The sequence below is a fragment of the Sciurus vulgaris genome, assembly GCF_902686455.1.
Source record: "Sciurus vulgaris genome assembly, chromosome: 15".
Taxonomy (NCBI): Eukaryota; Metazoa; Chordata; class Mammalia; order Rodentia; family Sciuridae; genus Sciurus; species Sciurus vulgaris.
In genome coordinates, this window is record NC_136476.1 from 38,095,532 (window position 1) to 38,120,827 (window position 25,296).

At 40.9% G+C, this 25,296-nt stretch overlaps 1 protein-coding gene across 5 annotated transcripts in view; it reads right to left on the bottom strand.

Annotated features, from left to right (window-relative positions):
* The window catches only part of SLC24A2 (solute carrier family 24 member 2), a 224,987-nt gene that overhangs the window by 53,164 nt on the left and 146,527 nt on the right, over window positions 1–25,296 (bottom strand). For 3 of the 5 annotated variants that reach the window (XM_079113191.1, XM_079113190.1, XM_079113192.1), the window contains one exon: window positions 6,005–6,055. The exons of the other annotated variants lie outside the window; for them this stretch is intronic. In XM_079113191.1, the coding sequence (XP_078969317.1) occupies window positions 6,005–6,055 (51 nt within the window). The remainder of the gene's footprint in view (window positions 1–6,004; window positions 6,056–25,296) is intronic. 5 annotated transcript variants of the gene reach the window in all.

Sequence of the window (25,296 nt, forward strand, 5' to 3'; positions counted from 1 at the left end):
GTCTTCAGGGAAGGCTCCTTGAAAAGAAGACAAAATAAATAAATAAATAAATAAATAAAACAACTGGGGAAAATCACTTTGATTCTTTTTCCTTTTTGAAATATAGATGTGCTGGCTGGCACTCCAACAGCAGCCATCTTGGACAGTAGGTGCCTTTGAGGTGGAAAGTTGTATACTAAAGTTGTAGAGCAGAAGGATGGTGGAAAGAGCTTGAGTTTGATAGAGCTGCCAGATATTCCATGTCCTGTCTGGCTCTGAACTTCTTACACTTGAGAGGAAAATAAGCTTCTCTCTGAATAAAGTTCTATCTGCCACTGTTAATCTAGACTTACTGTTATATATAGCTGAAACAACCCTGCCTGAAATATCAGTGTATATAACATGGTCTTATCCATTCAATCAAGGAGTAAAGTGTACCGTGAAGGCAGAAGATCACAGCAAGGACTTGTTTGGAAGTACGCTTTGAGAGGGCCAATTGGGGGCACTGGAAAATAGTGCTGGATGGTACTCCAAAGATCCTTTCTCTTTGAAAAAGGACTGGATAATGTCACTGTAGCTAAGATGTCAAATGACTGACTGGACTATGTGACCTTAAGGTGCTTTTGTTTCTGCAAAATAATTGGGATTTTTCAAAACTCAGCCACATGCCTAATTTAGGATCCTATGAGTCTCAGTTTGATGATAGTCTTACTATCACTTAAGGAAAACATCATAATCTTTGCTCTTCACATCACAACTCTTTCTACTCTTATTTTTTCTTATACAAATGATCAATGATTGATTTTTTTTTTTAAATAGTGGTGAAAACTTTTTTTTTTCTTGTGGAAATGACTTCTGTGCAGTGGCAATGACTTTAGGACAGTACAGTGCAGGTGGCTCTCTCTGTATAACACTTCTTTGAAAGATGTCACTAACACCAGGATGTCTGGTTACCTACTTCTTTATCTGTATGCAATGTTTATCTCCAAAGAGCAAAAATTATGAGTTCTGTATACTGCCACTGGTGGAAAGACCTCTTGTCTGGTACATTCATCTGTTTCATCATGCAAACTTGTTTGACTTTGAACTAAGTTTCCACATTTTTATTTACAGTAGTATTAGGAAAAGATGCCAATTTCAATTTATTGAGAATATTCCAGAGTGAGAATATGAAATGTGAGTATCTGCAGATGAGAAATAAAATATGGATTATTAACTTGAAGAAAAGATTTGGAATTACTCTTCTAAGAAAACACAGGCTAGGGAGATAGCTCAATTGGTAGAGTGCTCACCTTGCAAGCACAAGGCCCTGGGTTTGATCCCCAGCACCACAAAAAAAAAAAAAAAAAAAAAAAAGAAGAAGAAAAAGAAAACAGAGTCTCTCATTAAGGGAATAAAGGGATGACTTTCTGTAGGGGGAGCTGAGATCACTAAAAGACCACAGCGAGGGTCATTCATTCATTTGTGTTTCCAGGAACGTCTTAATGTTACAGAAGCAAATATAGTCCTGAGAAGAGTGAGGCTCACTAATCTATCAGGGCTAGTGAAATGTCTCACCCAGCCCAGAAGTTCATTATTATGAAGTGAATGCACTAGCAAAGGTGGCTGGTTGGACGATGTGTCAATTCACAAAGCAGGAGGAAGGCAAGGGCACCAACGTCTGCTGGGTGCTTTACACATTCTCCTGGTCTCCCTTCCCAAGGCTGAGTGAGGTACCTTCCACCTGGATTCCCAGTACCTAGGTCTGCATCAGATCCCTTATCTCTGCCTGTGTGTCCTTCCAACTCAGGAGTTCCTTAGGAGGACTGTCGTAACTTCAGATGCCTTACCCCCAATCTAGCAGCTGGCCCATCCTGGGTGTCTACGAATGAATGCACTAGTGAGTGACTGAATGAGTGGACCAGAGTCCGACTGGCTTGGGTTGGGAGAGGAGGATAGGTGCAGCCCAGAGAGCTGCTCCAGTTCAGGTAGTTCACCTGAATGCCAAGGGAGGGAAAGAAAGGGCTTGGAGGGCAGGGACAAACTTTGCAAATGCAGTAATTTTGCCCAGTGTCTGAGAGTAGGCATAGTGTTTCATTAAAATAAATTTTTTATGGTAAAGTGTTGAGTAGGGTAAGTGTTTTATTACACAGCGTATTGTCCACTCTGTGGTGTTTTCATTCCTGGTCTATGGTCTACACTGGGCCTTTCTCCCCCACTAGCTACACTGTAGCCATTTGTTCTGCTCCTGTTCCTCACATGAACCTTATGCAGTAATCTGTAGGACTGCCAAGAGAGCAGGGCTTTGGGGTGATGTACTCCCATATTCAGGTCTTGTGTCCCTACCTACAACCTCTGGATCCCAGAGCAAATTACTTTGCTACTCTAGTTTTAGTTTCTTCATCTAACAAGATAACTCTTGGAGTCTTGGTTTTCTTATAGTTGATGAAATCTGCCTGTGTGATCATGACAAGGACTAGATGATATGTGATACGTAAAGCCCTAGTCCGAATCTGGTGGGTGGGAGGCACCCAGTAAGCAAAGGTGCATCCCCATCATTTCATCCCTCTCTTGCCTGGCAGGTCAGCCCTTGTCACCCCTCTTCACCAATTTACCCTTTTTTTTACTAAGGCCTACTTCACCTTCTCCACAAAATCTCCTTCCCTTCCCCATTGAAGCCACCTTTCCTCCTGCTATCTGTCAATGTCTCTGAACACCTACAGTACATACCACTTTTTCCTGGTGCCTCAGTGATAGCTGTGTGCTATTTTTCTCCCTGGTCTTAAGCTCCATGGGAGTATATCTCCCACCTTTTAGTCTTATTTCCCTAAGGCACCTAGTAGAATAACTTGCACACAGTAGGTGCTTAAAAATAATGAACAAAATATATGCAGGACAACTCTGTATTTTTGGAAATTATTGCTCAATTCTTCTTTGGATATGGGGTATCATATATAATACATCTTTCCACTGATTCACTTAGGGAGTTAAAAAAAAGGATCCACTGCAAGTAGCTGACCTCATACAATGTCCAGAGAATTCCTGTAAACAGTTATAAATAGTGACTAGTCACATAAGCAATCTTAATAAAGCCCTGCTCAAGGGTTAGTCACAGTTCTAAAATTGTGAAAATGCCTGGCTGGAGGGCAGTATTTCCCAAAGGCTAGCAAGCCTACAGTTATTGCCCCCAATGTCTTCCTCTTTATTATACTTCCTTAAATTGCGCAGCATGCAAGTAACATCAATCACAATTATTATTACTGGTTTTCAATGAGAAGGGCCCTTAAGAATAGGAAGAAGTCATGCCTGAATATTGCCATGCCAGGCCTGAGGTTACCCAGTTTAGTGGTTTTTTTTTTTTAGTATTAGGGATTGAACCCAGGGTCTCCTCACACACACTAGGCAAACACTCTATTGCTCAGCTATACACTTTTATTTTAGCTTGACACAGGGTCTTGCTAAGTTGCCCAAGCTAACTTCTAATGTGGGACCTTCCTGCCTCAGCCTCCTGAGTTGCGGGTATCACAGGTGTGCCCACTGTTCCTGCATGGCTTTGAGTCTTTTTGAAGGAATCCCAGAATTAGGGTTAAGCCAAACCTGGCTTTTAGATAGGCAGCTGCCCAAGGATGTGATTCAAGGCAGTTGAACCCTTTTCTAAAATATTCTTTTCACTGGTACCTGAGAAGGATTGTTATGTGTTAGGAAGACTGTTTAATCTTTCAGAAGTTCCTATTTCAGGAGAAGGATTAACCTTAGCCAGCACTGCCCCTGCTCCCATGAGAAGCTCCTTGTTAGAAAAGGTTCTCTGATCAAAGAAGTCTGGGAAATCCTGCTCACTCCATCCTGCCTTAGGATTTGCTATAAGCTGCTGTGTATAGCAGCACATTGAAGGCTCCAAGAAGTCACATGGGAAAGAAATCTATTTAAATTGACTTAGAAGCTTTCCTGCTTATTTAACTATGAAATTAATCCTTTTTTTTTTTTTTTTTGGTTGTTGCAAAATACCTGGTGACATCATATGAAGCTCATATTCATAGAAGAACATTCTAAAATTCTGCCTTAACTATATAAGCTGTGGCCATAATGGGGATGAATGTTTGCCTAACATGGGTCACAGTTGGATATGCATGAGGGGACAGGAAAGTCCAGAAGGATAGTGAATGTTAAAGCCAACCTGCGAGGCCCCAAACACAACCTGACAGTTCTGCTAAGGACCTTGGTTCACATTCCAGGTACTAGTCTGATTTGCTTTCCTGCTTCAGAAGCCCAGTCGTTATCACATGCTATCCTCAGGTTGGAAGTGCCATATTTGCCTCTTCACATGATCTTGAACTGTCTGGTGCAGGCAGGAAAGAGGAAGGGAGAACTTGCACAGCGACATTTGCTCAGAAGGATGTGAAAAGAGGAAGGAAAGGAACACAGTAAGGAAGAAGGGGACACTGAGGTGACCAGGAGACAAGGCATATTGGCAATGGGAGTTGAGAGTGGAGGGCCTTGAGCAGGGTGGTGTAAAGGGAGACAGTGAAGACCTGTGATGGGCCAAGTAGAAGTTAGAAGATTACACATGAACATGGGGCTTCTGGGGTGCTTGCAATGTTGTTTCTTGACATGGATTGGGGTTCCACAAGTATTGATTTGACATTAAAAAAAAAAAAAAAGAAGAAGTTAGCAAACCATCCTCCCCAACCTAGGAATAAAATAATAACTGGCCTAGGAGCCTCCCTTTAAGATAAGGAGTGTCTTTCCATCCATTGATGGTAGGATGCTTATTCCTGCAGGTAGCAGTCTGCCCTTGGACTTCTCACTACCTGAGGGTCTGCATTACCCACATGAGGCTGAGAGGGCCCAGTTTGAGATCCTAATAGTGGTGTGCTGCTTTGAAAAACATTGCAGTGGTTAATTTAAAGCACAGGGATAGCAATGGAGAAGGGCCCAGGTGTTGTGCAGAATCTGCCAGAGTCGGGTGGGGCTGAGAAGGGGCTTTCTCTTACCCAGGGCTGTCGGATGGTCCACTTCTTACATGCAAAGCAACTAGGGGATCTTTGGCAAGCTAGGGCAACTTAAGAAACACTGGAAACTGAAAGCAAGATATGCAACACATTTGGGAACGTCTCTCTCATGTTGCAGGATAAAATTAGCTGGTTCCCCTACCAGGTGCCTTTTGATTTCTTGTTAGTATTAGTGTGAAAGTCATGCAAAAACCTCAAATGTTTTCACTACTTATGAATACTACTATTCAAAAGGTGGAAGTATGTGTGGGACAGGGGAGAAGGCCATAAAACAAATTCTTTTACAAGAATTCAAAAGTTTCAAATTGTTGTTCCATGGTGAACTTAATTCAGAAAAATGATTCTGCTCGGAACAATGCTGTCCTCTAGGTCATTGCCTGGACTCCATTACTAATACACTTAAGAATAAATCTCTACTCAGGGAAAATGGCTCAAATGTTATGCCCAATCTCAGCGTTGGGTCCCCAGTAGAGATAATTCCACTGACTGGAGCGGTGTCCCTGGTCTCCGAGATTAATGATCTTGTTTGAGTCAACAAGGACTGTAAGGTCTGAGGATACAGCCCACAGCCCTCTGCACCACAATTCAGTCTCAAGCAGGTTTGGGGCATTGAGTTACTTTGGATCGCTCATTCCTTTGTATAAATCTGAAACCTGTCAGAACATAACCCCCTCTGAAATCAAGGGCATATAAAGTGAATGTTTCTGAACAGTTGCTGTGAGTGTGTGAGTGCCTACTTGTGTTTACGTTGCTGACACCATTTCTCTAAGTGTGTTACACAACTGGATGGTTTGGATTGTTTGAATGGAATAACATGATTACCCATGGTATTGCACGTCTCCAATTCCAAATAAATACAATGGCAAAAACTAGACAAAAGTGCAGAACAAATCATAAATCACACAATGTCACTGAAGTCATGCAAAAAGGAAAAAAAAGAAAGATTTAAAAAATGGGCAAGCAACAGACACAATAAATGAAAAGAAAAGAAAAAAGAAAGGAAAAGCCAATGCATACAATTCTAAAATCATTCTTACCTTCTTCAGTCATTGTGTCATAATATTTTAGTTTTCCATATGATCCAAGTTCTACAATATCACAGTAAAAGACACAAAGATAAGGAACGAGCTATAATGCAAGAACTTTGTTTTTACACATTCTTAATTAATCAGATTCAGAGTTATACTGTCAGATTCTGCAATCGTAACTATATGGAGATGTGCAAACATGGGCCATGTGGCAGACAGCTTTCACAGCCCATTTCCAGAAATCACTTAAAATATATTATTCTACAGAGGGTAGGATGTGCCCTGCATTACAGAATATGTTAACATCCAATGAAACAGAATACTTGGCACAGATACTTCATCCCAGGCCCAGCCTAGCTCTATGATTGTTATAGAGGTGACACTCCAGGAGAAAAGGATCAGAAAAGGACAATGACCAGGTCCATGGAAGCTTGTGGACACTGGAGTTTCTTGCCCTGGAACAGCAGCCCCAGAAGTTCATGTCACAGTTTTTCTTCAACAGAAGTACTTTCTAGAGAATCAGGAAGCTACCTGGGAGAATCCTAAATGAAAAACCATGTTTTAAACTTTCCTCTAACTTCTTATACTTCAGAAAGAAAACACAAGTGCTGTGTGTGCAGCATGCTGGGAAGAGCTGCTCATGGTGCTGAGTGCTTCTGGGAGCAAGAGTGAGGCATATTCCAAGGGAACACTGCCTGGCACAGGCAGGTGACAAAGAGGCTACAACTCCCAGACCAAGGTGTCAGCACCTGCTGGCCTACTGCGGTGTGAACACAAGGGTTGGGTGGACCCACGGTCTCTCCTCCGAATGCAGGGCACCACTGGATTAGCCTGTAAGGGGAACCACTGGCACACAGGCTATTCCCAGTCAGCTGGGGGTGTGGTGGGTGGGGTGAGGGAGAGGAGAGGAGGGGATGCACCACTTCCTTTTTCTTATTTCGGTTTTAAAATAGAAACTTTTATTCTTGCTTGTCTGAAAATCCCAGATTGTTCTGAGCAACATTGTGAGCAGGTTAAAAATATTTTTCTTGGTCATCACAACACTCTCCCAATAAACTTCAAGAAATTAATTAGACTCAAGAGATAGTCCAGTGATTCTGCAAAATGCCTCCATGGCCCATTAACTTGGGCAGCTGCTGGAGATCCACATATGAATCAACTTCTAATCGATGGTTTGTGTACAAGAGAAAGGATCTAGCTTAAAATACAATAATAAATATTCTTGGATATTTATATTATACATTCTCTACATATTCCTTTTCCAGATGCCTAAAATTTTATCTAAAGCTATCTTAATATACCAATACCGAATTGTGTCTTGGGAAGAAAAATCACCTCATTTTTATGTTCTGCAAAAATCTGCCTATTCTGACTTTTGTTAGATACCTTAAAAAAGATGCAGGTGCTTCAATAAGAAATTGAATTTCATATAGATAAGAAAATATTTTATGACTTCTGGGAATTGCCTTCAGAGGGATATATCTTTTTTCTGATATTTTAGGAACAATAGTCTATTATATATTCAACATTGCACAAGTTTGGAATTCTCAAATAATCTAAATACCATCATAAATATTAAACATATTCACAGTGGCTTCACATGTAATAGATGTGGTTGTGTGTGTGTGCAGTCTTCCAGTAAGTTGACAAATTATATCAGCCAATTAATTTTTTTGTAGCCTTTCTTCCTTCTCCCAGGTAAAACAGTGAAATAAGCAGCTGGCATTCACTATTATTTGCTCAGGAAACAGAACATGGGTGATTCTGCATTTGCAAAGTTGGCTGTGAACCATATTCTACACGGTGAAGAAATTCCATTGCATTTTTATGGATCCCTATTTTTGATGCAAACCTCTCTGTATGCACACACCTGCTTTCATGTATCAGTTCCAAACTGTCCACATCGATTTGTGGCAAATGATACCGGTCTCAATTTCATCTCTTGTGGAACCAGGTATACATCAATAAACACAATCATATTATTTAATTATTACTTTAATTTACATGGTCAGAATTGAAACTGTTCATGTCTGACAAAACACATACATTCTTGCCACTGTGGTGGTACCTAGATTGCTTCTTAGCTGCTTCCTTAGCTGATGAGTAGAACAGAGGGATAAGAACTGAACACAACCTACCACAAATGAGGCTAACAATGGTGGAATAAGAGTAGTGAAAACCTGCAGAACAACAGGGGAGGGGGCAACTCAAAGCAGGAGTGGAGGGAGCAGTATCCGTCCGAGAGAAGGGAACCGTGTTTGCAGCTTACAAAAGAAAAGGCAAAAGAGATTGGAGGAGATCAGCCTGTTGGAAAATAGTCTTTTACACTGGATGGTGAAATGGGGAACAGCAGCCTCATGCGGAACAGGCGGGCAGCCCTATTTCCTGAATCAGGCCTCGGGAGACGCAGGCTGAGGAGTGTGACATGCGACCAGGACAAACACAACATGCACGCATCTGCCAGAGCTCGTCACACACCTGGCTGTTGCCCTACAGCCCAGGATGCCTCATGGAGAGTGACCTTGGCCACTACTGACAGCCTGTGGCCAGGCCTAGTCAGGCTAAGAGGAGCTGAACACACTCACCTGTGCAGGAACGTGGCTTCCAATCAGCACGCTCCCCATAATGAAATGCCAAGGCACCTTCAACTTATTTGGATTAGGATTCAAACTGGGCCTGATCCCAGCTGAGTTTCTTTAGGATCGAAGGGAGGAGGTTCAAGAGGGTATTGCTTGATCCCATCTAGCAATGTTCATTGTATCAACGGAGCAAGAGGCAGCCAGGATTGGAAGAGTCACGTGTCTCACCTGTCCTATCATTCTGGTCCCACCCGGTAGCTCTTCTCTATAACGTTTCTCTAGGAAGGCCACATGGCCTGAGAAAAACATCCCCGAACCCAGGGGCTGGTGTGTGAGATGAGCCTATAATCGGATCATGTACTTACTCTCAGGCCCTTTGGGGACACAGGTATCCAAGCTCTTGCATCTCTGGGGTACTGAACCTTTACTAATGCCTCGGTCCACTTTCTTCCAATCTTGCCACAATCTAACTACGAGGATTTAAGGCACCTGTGACTTCTTGGCCATACTTTACAATCACCAAAATCAAAGTCAAGGTTTTGTCATCAGTCTTAAAGAATGTGTGAATAAGAATTAGCATTTCTGACTCCTAACTCCCGCTTTCTTGAGAAGTCCCTGGACAGAGCTCTCCTTCCAACATTGCAGTTCTCAGCTTCACTTTTGAGGCCTCTGGCATTCTCGACCCTTTCCCCCACAAATCCCAGAAGTGGGTAGTAGTAGAAAAAGGACTTCTCACATCTGAGACCTTGAAAGTCGATATATAAAATGGAAAGTCAATGGAAAGATCTATGCTGAATTCATTTTATTTTGAATGAAAAATAAAAAAATCAATGAGAGCAAGTATTTATTATTCAAGTGTTAGCTGATGGGAAAAAATAATGATTGCTTATTATTTTTTTCAAAGAGCTAGTTTTCTTTTTGGTCTTGGTCTGACCTGTGTGCAAAGACCTAAAAATTAAGGCTTTCTCAACACAGACAGTAGTTTCTTGGTAAAGTCCCTTCACACTGTGTGTACAACTACTAGATCACACCAGATTCATGGAGGATTTTTTCAGTAGTGCATGGAAGTTAGAACATGGGCTTTGAAGTCAGGAGTGTAAGTCAGGATCCAAGATCTGCTGCATAATAGATGTGTGGTTTTGAGCAAGTGGCTTCACCTCTCTGAACCTTGGAGTCCTCAGCAATAAAGGGTGATGACAACTGTTTCCACCCTAAGGTGCCTGTGGAGGCTAAATGAGATGAGGACACACACTAGCAATCAACATGGCAGCTGTCATTATTACATGCACCACAGGAAGAGTGAAGAAGAATCCAGGGGACATGGAGCAGGGCATTCAGAGGGCTTGATATTTTATACATGCTCTTCAAAACAAATCCAACACTACTTATAGAGGTTTAAAATAGGAATTTGGGGCTCACCAAGGAAAGATATCCCACCATGTAGAGGCCATATTTTAAAAAGATCTCTTCATAAATCCTGCTTGCTACTTTCAGATCTAAGAAGAGTCAAACATGGACCATCCTCCCCAGGGTAGCAGATGTGGACCCTCCACTCTTCTGATCATCAGCGTTCCTACTTTCCCTTCTAATATTTGTATGGGAGCCTGTCTCTCCTACGGATTGTCCCTATGTTGAAGGAAGAGACTCTACTCCTCCTTAGAGCTATCCCAGCAGAACACAGAACAGTGCTTTGCTCACATTTCTTCACACATGCACAGTTTCCAAATGACAGTGCAGCTCAGGAGGCTTCGGTCTGTCGATCTTCCCTGGAATTGCCAAAGTCAAGAAGGCTGGCACTGATGTGGCCTTTCCTCTGTGGTTACCAGGGCATTATTATAAGACTTGAGAGTGAGTTGGAGTGAGAGCAGACAGCTAACTCAAGGGTTCTACGACTTAGGATCTGGGTGTTCTCTTGGAGCCTGTCTCTTTTGTAAAATGAGGAAAAGAGCAATAAATACCCAAATGAGACTAGTCTGTGAAGCACTTTGCCCTGCGGTTGTGCCAGCATCTTTAATAATTGGACCCCCTCTTCATTATCTGCCAAAGGTCCATCAGGAACATCTAACTCAGTGCAAGTTAGTTAAAACCTGCTCACATGCACTATTCTCCATAGGTGAACGTCTGTCTGTACTTTGAATGGTGCTAGTCAGCAAAACCTACTCACACAGCAAGACTCAAAGACTTGCGGTCTGTAAAGACTCCCTTGGCTAACTTCTGCAACTATGTTTTGCCATATTAACATTTTAGCCTGAGGGTGAAGTTGTTTTGTCTTTTTAAAAAATTTGTGAACTTTTTTAAATTACCAAGCAAAAGCATTTGTTTTGAAGTTTTGCAAATGAATAGTATGAGGGTTATTTATATCTTCCCAGCCCACTCCCTCAAATATAGCATTTATATTTGTTTGTTGATCTTATGGTTTTTAAGTTTCTTATAGACTATCTGGGTTAAAATGGCACCACTAAAGTTTTCCTCTTGTCTCCTCACATGCAAATTTCTCTACATAAATTCCAAGCTCATAGATGTCTTTACTACTTCTTTTTAAAGTAGCTGTCTTCTAATACAGTCTGATTTTTTCCTCAGAAAGTTTGTATGGACTCTCAAAATTAATGGTGGCTTTCCCTTAAGAGGCTTCTTCTGGACATTAGTCTTTTGTATCAAGTGTTCTTGCCAACATAAGTGATTTTTTTTTAACTTAAAAAAAAAAAAAACACCTTAAGAGATGGAGGTTAAATGAGGAAACCACCAAGAATCCTTATTCTTACGCAAGTTGGAAGGAAAGGAATATTTTAACCTTCAAATTCTAAACCTCACTCAAAAAAGCTTTCAAAGTACTGACTCATTGCAGAAGCTCTGCTTAACATTCTGTGGGGGATCGATGTTTGAGTACTGAACTTCCTTAAGAGGCTCTTAACTGTGTACATGGCTGCCTGGGGACAGCTGCACTCAATATGTGGCACATATATGTCATACGCGAGGTGTTAACAGAGATGATTTTGCCCTATGGAGTTCTTCTCACATCAGAATCTTCCCAGCCTATGCTAATGAGCACTTCTTTTTGTTCCATGAGATTCAAACTTCTCAGGCTTTTGGAAGGAAGGCAAGAACTTTGCAAAAAGAAAATGAAGAGCTGAACTTGTGGGTAATTACTATGATTTGAATGCATCCTCCCAAATTCATGAATTGGAGACTTAATTTCCAATGCAATGGTGTTGTAGCTTTTGGGAGGTGCAGAACCCTCATGAATTGATCAGTGCCAGAATTGTAAAAGCAGAGTTGTTAACTGGGACCTTTTCATGTTTTCCCTGATTTTTATCTTCTTACCATTTTATCTCTTTTTAACAGGAGCCTGAGCACAAGGTTTAATGAGGAAACTGGGGCTCTAAACTTAAGTGTGTGGGTGTGTATATATATGTATATGTATGTGTGTACGAATCTCCATGCTGTTTGCCAAGTTTGGGCACCAAAACTTGGAAAATGTGACAACAAAGAATAAAAATAGTGACTTAAATTAGAAAAAAAAAAAAAAAAAAAAAGGAAGGGCTGTGGAGTGGGTTCTCTTTCATGATCTTCTGCCCTGTGACTATGATGCAATATTCTCCTCCAGAGGATACATGTTCAAAGTACCATCTTGGAAGCAGAGAGCGGGCCCTCAACAGACTCCAAATTCGCTGGTGCTCATCATGGCCTTTGCAGCCTCTAGGACTGTGAGAAATACATTTCTGCTCTTTGTAAATGACCCAGTCTAGGTATTCTGTTACAGCAGTACAGAATGAACTAAAACAGTCATCCTGCATCAGCTGTTGAGTGAGTTTCAAGTAGGATCTATGATCGATCACACACACACACACACACACACACACACACACACACACACAGAGCTATGTCTTACAGCACTATCAGCTTGCTTTCATGCCCTCTGATTCCAGCCCCTTCATAAAATCCTCGCTCTTCCCTTCTCAAGTTTCTTGCAAACCCAGATACAGTGGCTTTGTGATTGCTGTCATTACTCTTCCCACCTTCACATGTACTTCCTTGTTTATTTCCATATGTTGATACCATTCTAAGGCCCCAATCTCTTAAGAAATGCTGATGCCACATTGGTGGCCAGAAGATGAGTCAGAAAGATCCCTAGCCCCTGACCTAGTGACTGAAGTATAGTAGGCATCCTGATAAGGCACCAATGAACTGTAGGGTCCAGACACATAGATGTGCAAAGTAGGTTGGGGAAAACAATAGGGAGTATTGGGGACTGTGAAAAATTAGCTCATGCCTAAAAAGTAGAGCAGCCACTGAGCTCCAGTTTTCCTCTCCATGGGGGAATGCAGTCAGGTGTATAATGACAGGTCTTTTTGATTGTTTAATGAAAGCCAGAAATCTGGATTTTTGTGTGAAATCTCCTGATTTTTAAAACGCTGCCAACTACTTCTAAATTAAAAAGACAATAACATGGCTATATCAATCCATAGCCCTTAGTTAAAATCAGGTTGCATAGTTCAATTTTCTAACAAAAAATATTTGAATGAATGAATGAGACCAGACTGTTAGAACTGGAAGGGATTCTTTCCAGGCACCTTGCTTCAGAGGGTCAAGAACTCTGGTTTATTTCTTTGTCCCCGTTAAGCTTATATCCCTCACCTGGTAAGGGTACCACAATGTGCTTGCCTCTGGATTAGATTGAGTATCAATACCTCAAATTCCTCTAGGAAAGCATGGTGGTGCTCATGTCAGGAAGACTGAACTGTGATGAGCCCGTGACAAATCCCCTCCATTATAAATAGCCCTGCCCAGCCAACCGACTCTCCCATTAGGCAAGCCAAGAGAGTGATTCTGTTTTGTTTTGCTTTAAATTTTAATTTTTGGGGAATAGAAGTTGCTTATTAAGTGTAAATATGCCAAATTATCTTGCAGAGAAATATCTGGATTTTGGACAGTCCAGGGGAAAGTTCTGAAAGGTAGGTTTGGGTCATAAAGGGAGGTGTCAATATAATTATGTGAGAATTATCATTTTTGAACAGTGAACAATAATGTGTGGTCATTACTGAGTATCATCCAGATGGCTCATAATAAAATGTCCAAGTGAGTCCCCAGATAGGCTGACTTCTTATAAATTTGTCACCTAATTTGCAGCCAGCTCCTCTGTGGTGTTGCTTAGCAATATCAGTGGTTACTGATTTCTGTCTGGTGAGGCGCTGACTCAGGCTGTACCTCACCATATTTTACATGTCTTGATGATCAAGCAAGAAAAATGGCACCTGGATGTACTGTTCTGCTTCCCTTTTGAGGTGGATAGGGAGGGGGAGAGTACAGGATAGAAGAAGCAGGTTTCTGGAAAGAGTTTTTAAGAAAAACAATGAGCAACCAAGGCAAGAGAATCAACCCCAATGGTTGAGTTAAATTATAGAATTTAAAACCTCAGTAATAATCTTCAGATAATTTTAAACACTGACTCTTTGTTGGAATATGTTTTCTTTTTCTTTCTTTTTCCCAAATTCAAGGAGAAAAACAAGTGATGATGTAGCATGGCAGCCATGTGTAGGGTTTGGAGCCCTGTTGTCTGCCACTTACTAACCCAGAGACCTTGGGCAGGTTACCTCATCTTTTTTGAGACTCATTTTAAACACTTAATGTAGATGGGAACAATCGTTGTGTTGTTGGACTATGGTGAGGACCACAGGTACTCAATACATAATTGACACATAATATTCACTAAATGTGTGGTAGGTATCAATTTTCTGACCTCATATTCATCAGGAAGTTTACATGGATAGAATTCTTCTGATCTTCACAAAAATCAGAGTGAATCTGGTATCAGAAGACCCTGTCACCACCATGCAGAAAAAGGAGAACTTGTAACACAGTCTAAGTTTTGGAGTCAACAGGTTTGATCTAATCCAGATTTGACTTCTTGTCAGCTGGGTGACTTTGTAGGAAATATTGAGCCTTTCAAAGCCTTAGGAGCCACATCTGTAAAGTGGGTCTAACTCTTGGACTTCCCTTATGATGTTGTTGTAAGGGTCTTTCTTCAATTCCTGGTACACCCAAAGTGCTCATATATATGGCCTATCATTCATTCCCTGGGATCAAGCCCAGTGAGTTGTCCAGAATAACATGAGTCACATCAAGTGACTGTCTAGGATTAAGACTTATTTTCACACATTCGTACCATTCTTTTCACAAGGAAAAAAAAAAGTAAAAGGAGAAGAATGACAAAAAGAATGGCTAACTATGTCATGCCAAGGAAGTCTCTGAACATCCCATTTTTTCGTATAATGTCTTCCAGTATAGAAAGACTGTTGGTTTTTATCAAAAGGATGTACAACTCAGGGAAAGAGATAACATAAAGATCTCTAAGTTTAGTTTTCAAAAGGAAAATCCAGAAGGGACTTGAACTGATCAGGAAAGTGGCATTGTCCAGTGATTAAGAGAATGGGCTCTGGACTCCAGTGAATCTGAATTTGAACCTGACTCCTTCATTTACTGCCCTTGTTTTCTGGGGCAAATTATTTAACTATTCTAAACTTTAGTGCCATTATCTATTGAATGGTTATAACTTTGTTATTTTGTTATAAAATAAATCCTTATTTTATAGGATTGATGTGAAAAATAATTAATCTAAGTAAAATGCCCAGCAGACTGTATGGAATATAGTAAGTACTTAATAAATTTTAGTTATTGTTTTCATTACTATTGCCTCCATGTGTTTCAATTCAGAGTGCTAGCTGAATATTCAACCATTTCTTTAGTCTTTTCTTTTTCAGTTTCAAGAGAGAAAATAATTTGGTTAAAGACAGTGAAGAAATATGATTTGAATAGAAAAGAACATGGAATATCTGAAACTATCCATGTAACATTTGGAATTTATTTCTTATTTCGGAAAATCTGTTTGAGCTCTTCTAATAGCACATTTCTAAAATATGTTCTTAATAATTTTTAGTGGGATAGGAAGCTGACATTTTTACTAATGATGTCTTCTAACATCTTGAGTATATTTTTGCATCTCTGTAAATTGAAGGATTATGTTTGCAAAATCAAGCAAAAGGCATTTTATGACCAAATCCTATCAAATCTGAGGTAAGGGTTACAAACACAATTATTACCCAGTCTTAAAAATTGGCAAAACACTTCATTCTCTTCCCCTGGTTTATATATATTGCTTAAAAGGTATTATGTACAGATAGGCTCACTCCTGTTTTTATAGAAATGAGCTGGGGTATATTTCATATGACCAGATCCATGGTTGGGGACAGGTCAGCTTAGGTGAAACAGATGCTTCCGTAAGCCACATGCATGATCTAAACAAAGTCCTAGTTATTCCACTCCGAAGTCCTCAATTCTGTCTTCTCTGCTCTGTCCCCACTTCCCCTGCCTTATTGTGGGCCCTACCTAGATACTGTCTTATTTGAACCTTCATTTCTGATTTTTTTCTTACCATCTTTCTATTCTTAGCATTTCTCATCTGTCTTTTATGTTTTTAAACACAAAATGAAAATCAACACCTCTGAATCCTGCACATACTATCTTTTTTGTGGGAATTTTATGACTTCTCCCAGCTTACTAAAAAATCTTCTAGAACCCCATTTTGAGGTTCCCTTGTCTAGACAGCACTCCTGAATGTCCTCCATTCCTAGTGTAAGTCACTCTCCTACCTGTGCTGGGTATCTGTGGCTGTGTTCATCAGATGTACCTTAATCTATGTGTTTCTACCTTCTAGGGCAGGGGATCATTATACTCATTCTGTTAATTTTATCATCTGGTAGAGATCTTGGCACTCTGTAGGAGTTCAACAAATGCCATCGAATGAATTAAAATCCCCACCCAGAGTGCTCTCTTCCCCTTCTTCAGCTGGTTGCCTTTGGTACCTCTGGGCATTTTGGTGTTCTAATGCTGCACATCCAGGCATTCTACTTCAGCATCTCTGTGTGGAGGAAGCCTGGGAAGGGGATAATGTCTGCGGTCTCCATTCTTAGTGTCCCCTTTATTGCTTTTGTAAACTAGGAGGAATTACACCATGCAAAAGAGCCTTCAGGAGAGTCCTCAGCACATGAAAGACAAAAATGGCAGCACTATCTTGATGATGAGATGGGAAACATTGGTGCACAGAATGGGTGCTGCTTGCTGGCAAGAGAGCAACTTGGATGTACTCCTGGATCCCATCTCCCGGCCTGGCGGGACTCAAGGGTTTCTGCCAGGCAGTGAGATTCAGAGCTAAATTATATTCAGCCGTTGGGTCAGTACAGCTACTCTCTGGTGCATGAAGCATCAAACAATATTAGGAAAGCAAATAAGGAAAGTGTCCTAGGGGAGGAGAGGAAGAACAATGAAATGAAAAAAAAAAAAAAATAGAATGCTAGTCATCAGAGGGAAAAGCAAAGTATAAGTGAGAAATATGCGAAGGCAAGAGAATTTGAGAACAGAATGAAATTGAAGGAAAAGAGAAGGGAAGACAGAAAGGAAATTAAGGGCACTGATGTGGAAATAATTAAGAGTAAAAACTATCCTTATAATTATGCATTCAACACCACAGTACTGTCCTGGATGCTATTTTACTGAATACTTGGATCCTGATCACAATAGAAGTGATAGCTCAAAATTATGAAGAACTTAAAGGACTGAGTTTAAAGGAGAAAGAATGTTCACACGGTCCTCCAAATTTTGTATGTTTTAAGTGTAAATTCATTTATCATTATTCTTATTTAAATACTATATGGATAAGTGGGACCGTATAAATGAGTTTAAAATCCAGGAGGAGAAGAAGGGGTAGAAGATTTTTCACAAATCGTCAATTATGCACCTGAGATTAAATAGGAGAATGCCTGCTAGTGAGACAGAGATCTGATAATGTAGCAGTTAGGGTGTACGATTACCTTCTTGCTCCCTCAAATGGTAGCCTATGTGTTTTGGCAGGATTAAAGAATTAATACAGTACTTGCTTTTTCAGATTTTTATTAGTATGTCAAAAAGAGAAAAATATTTTGTTTTGTCTGACAAACATATTGAAAGCATGGACCCCAGATGAAATCCAGACTTTATGGAAGAAAACTAGTGAAGTATCATGTCCAGGGATTCCCTTCTCAATGCACAAAAGACAGAAGAACTCCATGAACACAGAATCTAATTATACAGCTTTGGGATAATGTTTGTTCCCACAGAAGCTGATCAGTAGGAAATCAGTTCTCATGTCATAGATAGGTATACCGAGACCTGAAGAACTGGCACACGGTAAGGAGGCTGCTTTTTAAGGGAAAATACAGAAAATGGATTTCAATGAGTTATTACCAAACCACAAAGAGCTATCTAAAAATATGATAGTTACAATAAAAATAACACCTGGAAATAATTTTTTGTCAGATATCTATATAGACCTGATCCATATAGACTTCTATGTGCTCTGTGCATAGACTCCACTGAATACTCTGCATAACCCTAAGAGATAGGTACCATGTCCTTCCCTACTGTAAAATAGAGGAAGCTGAATGACATAAAAGTTATGTAACTTGCCCAATGTCAGACAGCTAATAAGTGGCAGAGTGGGAATCCAACCCTGGTGGCTGGTTCCACGGTGTCTGCTCTGCTCAACTGTCTACACTGCTCCTCCAGGACTGTATGGAAGAGGCCACCATACATGCACCACACAGAGAAAAAGAGCTTATCTAGATAGCCACACCATAGGATGTCACCTTTGAGCTAAAATCAGCTCTTTACTTCAAAACCTCACTAGCATTGACCAGATGGTTTGTAGTCCTGAGGTTAAGAAGAGGACTTTTAACTTTTTCCAGATTGGAAAATTTGTATGACCCATTGCAACATTTATGGAAATGCTATGCATAGAAAAAGATAAAGAACTGGATAGGTTTATTTATTTCAGAAGTGGCAGAGGAGAATTTCATCATAAATAGTTTTCTGATACGATGATAGATTCACTATGGAATTTAACCAATGATAATTGTTGTGGACTAAAGGTCTAAAAGTTAAAGCAAACCTACATTCACTACTAGTTATTTGGGCGTAAGTGCTGCCACTCTGGAAAGTGACAGAGAAGTAGCTGCATAGGTACTACAACTACATTTCTAAAGGTCAAATTCAACGACAGCATTTAAACTGGTTTCCTGGAAGTTAACTAGTCTGGAACAAGCACTGGCTGATGTTCCCCAAGAAAATTGTCTACAGTGGAGGTTTATACAGAGAACTGTTCCCAGTGGGGTTACCACTCATGAAAGCCTGCAATAGGAAAGTGTTTTGTGAATAAATAGGTGAATATGTGAATATATGCTCGCGCACACATGCACTAAGCAATCTGGTGTAGACCTCTATAAGCAACAGCTTTCAGTAAACAACAATGCTGTTTGACTATTTTCAAATGTCAAATTTTAAATGTGTGTGTGCACATGTGTAAAATGAACCCAAATCTACCTGTAAAGATAGTGTTGTGTGTGTGTGTGTGTTTGGTGGGGGGAGTTCTTTTTCATGGCTGAAGTGAAGAGCCCTGATTTGGTAAACCTGATCATGTGAGGTCAAGAGAGAAATGGTCCCCTGACAGCCACTTGAACATCTGTGTGTACAGTATGTTCTGCATCCGGAGGTGATGCACTGCTCACTCCAAACCCCAGATGGGAAAGCCAACTAGGAAGAGCTGTGTGACCTGCTGAATGTAAATCATTCAACCCACATTCCATTAAGTGAGGTTCTGTCATTAGATGATCAGAAGTCTCTTTCATTTAAATACCTTTCATATTCATGAAAGAAAACACCATGAATATCCCATATCACAGATGATATTCATGCATCAGTCTACATTTTGAATGGATAGTTTTGAGTAACACGAAAGTACTTTTCCACTGCAGAATTACCCCAATTATTTGGTCACCCATGGAGTGAGTGATGTCAGTGACAGTTGCCTTTCATCGCTGGGGACTGAGTCCTTCCTTCTGAAGGAGGTACCTTTTGAACTTAAGTCTCAGAACAAGCCCACTACCACAACTTGATGGGTGCTTCATTGTCTTTTTCATTTCCATACTCAAAAGCATTTATTCAGTAAAACCATTCACATTCCCTGTATCCCAAATGATATTTATTTATAATGTGTACAACACAAAGATTCCATTTCCACCATCTTTGGCATTCATATATGGGAATAATGTGCTACTATTCCCTAAAGAGAGGAGCTTTGTAACCTGTTCTGTGTTTGCTCCACAAAAGGCATTAATGACCGTCTTCCTCTATCCAGGGATTTCTACTAATGTCACCTGATTAAACTGTGGCCAGTAGATTGGATTTTCTCCTCCTCCCATGAAGATTTTCTCCTGTTTCCTATTCACTTACTGAGCTGAGTCTGAATGCAAACATCTTTCTTGCTAATTTAAACTGATGTACAACTTGAGACAGAAAGAAAGGTTACAATACTGCTTTTCAGGGACAACTTCTCCACATTTTGAATGAAACAGGCATGAAATGGTTTCTCTGGGATCAAATGAAAATTTATGAAGCTCATTTCAAAGCTTTTTTTTTTTTTTTTTTTTTTAAATAAAACCGAAACTGGGAGAAACAACAAGCTCTAGTGTTTGATGAGAGAAAAATTAAAAAATCCAGCAGGCAAGTGAAAGTTTAATCTTAGTGTCAGCTCTATGTTGACATTAAATGTATATGTTACAGAACTGGAATGACTTTACAGAATAGAGAGACATATGACTCCGTGTACAGCTGACAGGCACATGTGGCTGTCGATCAAAGACTTGTGTGGGTGGGGTGCATTCCAGCTCCGAAGTCGAACTCTAGAGCTGGGGACTGTGAGTCGATCATGCTGCCTCTTGGAACCTCAGTTTTCTCAGAGATAAATCATACCTATGAATTCCCACAGTCATCAATGAGAGAATCACATAGGTGACTATGAGGTGCATGGTGCTGAGAGGTACTCACAGATCCACTCCCTGTTTCCTTTTTCACCATTTCTTAGCCCCTAGCTTCCTACATGGAACAGATACACACACACATGAGCGCGCGCACACACACACACACACACACACACACACACACACACACACAATCCCCAGCACCCCTCAACAGAAGGGACCATTTGAGTGAGCAGTGGGCAAACAGGCACATGCCAGCTCATGGCAAAGGAGCCCTGGTTTGGGGGATGGGCAACAATGCACAGGTTTGGGTACTCCTGAGCCAGCCAGCTTCTCTGCTGCCACCTGCTCACCTTGGAGAACACAGTCTCAAGACTCACTGTCTCCAGGAACACTTCTTTGATAGCCCTTCCTCAGGGTCCACACAGAATCTGTGTGGACTTCCTCAGGATCTGGCAAGCCGAGCTCACGTGCTTCAAGTGCTTATTCTGTGTCAGCCACCATGCTTGAGCTGGATGCCCACCAGGCCCCTTGTCATGATGCAAGTCACACCTGTAAATGTGTGCTTTCACTGCTTTGAGAATGAGGCCTTGTCCTTCAGATGGGTGATTCTGGTACTCTGGGAAGCTCCACCCCTGCCCACCATGGTGCTTCAACAAGAGCAGACCACACATCCCCGGGCCCCTTAAACCACTTCAGGGAGGACCCTGGCCGCCTCTGGTCTAGCCTCTTCTTCCTCTCTAATGCTTCAATCAGAATATCTCAAAGCTGCTGATTTATGCTGCCTTGCTCTCTGGTGGGTACACCTTCCTTTTTTATTCTTTATCAAAAATGTCTTTACTCTTATTCTACATAAATTTACAAATCAAATTATGAAGTTCCAAGAAATATTTTTTGGAAGTTCAATTAGGATTGCTTTGCATTTAGAGTTTAATTTGAGAACTATGGATATCTTTGCAATATATTAACATTTATTTAGCTCTTTTTATGTTCTTCAGGAGGGATGATGATGGTAATTATTTTTGCACCAAAGTCCTCCTAGGTACTTTGTGGCTTTGTCACATTTGTGAGTGGAATCTTTCTTTGAGTTTGTGGTCCCTGGTCTAAAGGAAGGCTTTTGAATTAGGCACACAGATAAAGGAACTGGGATGAGTAAACTCCTCACAGTTCTAACCATTTAAAGAAAGTACTCACTCTTCCCTGTGGGAGCTCCTTTGAACAAAAGGACTGTGCTGTTAAAAATAAATAAATAAAAATGAAAATCCATGGTCTAGGGACCAGGGAAGGTGGTAAATAAAATAGGTATTGCTCCCCATTTGTGAGGCTTTTCCAATCAAGACATTGTAGAATCGAGGTCATTGAGGCCACCTGCTTTCTTCCCATTGCCTGAACCAGACTGAGAGCCAGGGAAAGATGGCATTGGGATGTCACAGTCACTTTAGAGAGGGAAGAAAGCTGTCCTGGGAGGCTCCCCAACTGCTCTGAGGGAAGGTGACCGTGTGCTGTCTGGGAAGCACAGTGATTAGCTCTGATGATGTGAAATTACCATGGGGAAATTTGCCTTTTTTTTTTTTTTTTTTTTTTAACAGCAAATAAGGTAGTCATTGTAATATGAGGCCAGTGTCATTTTAAGACATCTTAGTGCCGTATTCTGAAGGTTTTGTCAGGAAAACAGCCCCAAGGGAATTCCCTGTGAGGAATTACATGGGGACCTGCTGCTGTCCTAAACTGTCTCAGCCCTGTTGGTAAATAATCCTTGAGCTCCAGGACAGGCTCACTAGGCAAATATTTCTATTTTTCTTTAAGGTGACAGATCACCAGAAAGACTGTGGTACCCCTTTCTCTGAGGTCTTTGGGAGACAGTTACCTGCCTCCCAACCTACCAGTTCCCAGTCTAGGGAGCTGGACCTAGGCTGCAGGGGTTTGCAGGAGCACCCCAAGACCCAGCATTCTGCAGTGTTCATTTCCCTGAACCATGACTAGTGAAACAGCACCAGCAGGGCTTTCAGACTGGAAAGAGGGAAGTTCTGCCATTTCCCCTTATGCCTGCCTTTGTTACGAACGGTCAATCCTGAACATCTTTATTCTCAGCAGATTTTCTCCTCTTACCCCAAACTTGGGGTAAGGAGAGATTTTTCTACTCTATCTGGCAAAGAAAGCACAAGTCTTCATAAGTAGGAATGGTAGCAACAGCAACAAGAGAAACAGGAGTGAAATTTCCCCGTGGTAATTTCACGGTGATAGACACCTTGCTGCTTTCCTAACATCCACCCTCCCTTCTCTCTAACCAAGCACAACCTGATTCTGTGTGTGGAGGCGGTGTTCCTGCTTTTGGCTCCTTTGGAAGCTGGGGTGGTCACACAGTGCTGTTCTGTCTCATGTGATGTAAGTGGAAGTCTACTTTCAGGACTAATCCTGATGATTTTCTGATTAAAGAAGAGAACTTCCAATAAATTACATTAAAATATATTTTAACTTGTAGGAGAATGAAAAATATAATGTTCTTTTCCTGGGGTTCAGAAAAATAATTTTGTATTTTTAACCTGTCTGTAACTTAAAATATATAACTTTGCTATAGCTTTCTTTTAATGGAGTTATAAGAGCACTTTGGATGTGCACCTTTTAATTTCCTTCTCTATAAGATTAAAACTTGGCTACATGAGAAAAAAAAAAAAAAAAGAGAGAGAACTTCCCTGCTTTCCCCTCCCTCTTCCTCCTGCCAGAATATAGATTTGATGGTAGGTAGCATGGAGAGGGGAATAACCTACAAGGATGAAGATAAGGGACACCAACTGTGGATGGAGGAATGGAAAAAGTGGAAGGAGACTGGTTTCTGTCTTGGACGGCTTACTACTGGGTTCTGGTTGAAGAAGAATCATTAAACCCTAAAAAACTACTAAGTTAAGCCAGTTGGATTCTGTTACATGACATGGAATATAATTTTAACTCAAAAATAATTGCCAATAGTCATGGGGTTCTCTATGTGCTTTTGGGGTATTAATGCATTGAATTCTCACCCTAAACTTATGATAGTGGAACTGTCTTACCCTTTATAAAATGAAGAAGCCAGGGCATAAAAGCTTGAGTAATAGCAATCATGCTTATAATAGTAATGATGTAAGCATCCAATTTTACAAAGTGGGAAATTGAGGCCCATGAAGCTGAACATCTTAAAATCTCAGGGCAAGAGCTAGAGGCCCAACATGAACCCTGGGTTGTCTAACTCCAGAGCACATGCTGAGCAGGACCAAACTCTAATGCCACACTATCTGTCTTGTCCCCACATAAATCTGTCTTTTGTCTTCATTAAGTCATGAGGTGGTTAACATGCAGTACTCAGCAGAGTGCCTGGCCTGCAGTAGGCACCCTGCAAACGTTGGCATTTTTTAATTAGATAAATTGACAGGAGAGGATGCTTGACTCCCAAAGTGCTACATCCAGCATCTTTGTTTTAGGTTCATAAAGATATACACCTAGGTAAGTATGATGGCTTGTCCAGAGAAAATGTTAAAATCAGTACAAGTCAGTGAATTTTTTAAGAAAGATCAATTCAGACAGTCATGGTATAATCTCAAAGACTGATAGTTCTAGTTCCCCAGGGCTTACTTATGAAGGAAAACAACATCTTTATTCCAGCCATTCTTAAGAACTGTAAGCAGATTCCTTCTTTTCATGAAAAGGTCCTTTTCAGAATTTTATGTCTTTGAAAAGGCACCACTCAGCTTTGTTTGGCAGACTGTGGCACGTTCCTTCCACACAGTGTGGATGCTCAGGGCATGCCAAACAACAACACACATACAAACAATCTGCGATATGTGTCCCTGAAACTGACTGGGTTGGATTAAAGTGGTTTCAAAGTCTTTGTATTCCTCCTATTGAGAGATAGAGCTGCAGCTTCTCCCTTGGGTCTGGGCTGGCTTTAGTGACTGCTTGACTGATGGAATGTAGGTGATATCTTGGAATTTCCCGATCTGGGTCATGCAAAGCTTGTAGCTCTTCCTGGGCCTGCAGGAAGATTTGCTCTTGGAACCCTTAGCTACCAAGTAAGAAGTCCTGCTATGTGGAAAGGCCTGGAGACATAAAGGGAATCAGAGGTGCCCAGCTAAGCCCAACCTTCCACTTATATTTTCAAAGGTGACAGGCATGTGAGTGAGGCTCTCCTGGACCTTCTAATCTACCTATCCACCAGCTGGACACCAACAAATGACCTTCATCAATACCACATAGAACAGGAAAATCACCCACCTGATCCCTGTTCAAACTCCTGATGCACAAAATCATGAGTGATAACGATGTGGTAGCGGTGTTAAGCCACTGAGTGTTGGGGTGATTTGTGACATTTCAATAAACAAATGAAACACAAACACTGCTGGATCTTGAGACAGACTCAGAGGCTGAACCAACCACTAATGAAAGCTTTTAGTAAGGGCTCAATCACTGAATTTTAGAAGAAAAAACACCTGAGTTGCAGAAATGAGACAAAGGGAAATGTGTTTTCCTAGGTCATCTGTCCTGGATGATGATTTCAAATGAAGTTGAATATGTCTCTTTGTGAACGCTCACTGATACCAGTGGTGCCAATGCATTACTCAGGTGAATGTCAGGAACATCAATGGACTGTCCTTTAGCACAGTAGGGAAGGTACTGCAATGTTCCTGGAGTTAACTTGGTGCTGTAACCTGTAAGCTCTACATTGTTCAAAGGTGGCATTTTGGCACAAGGACGTGTGAATTCAAGTGATCTGATGCAAACTAAAAGAGAGATGACTATTTCTGAGAGCTGTGGGTTAAGGTTTTTTGGCTGTTCTTGGAAGGATAAAAGATTGTGAATTTTGGGGGGAAAATACCAGAGCAATCTGTTTTCTTGGCCGTGTGCT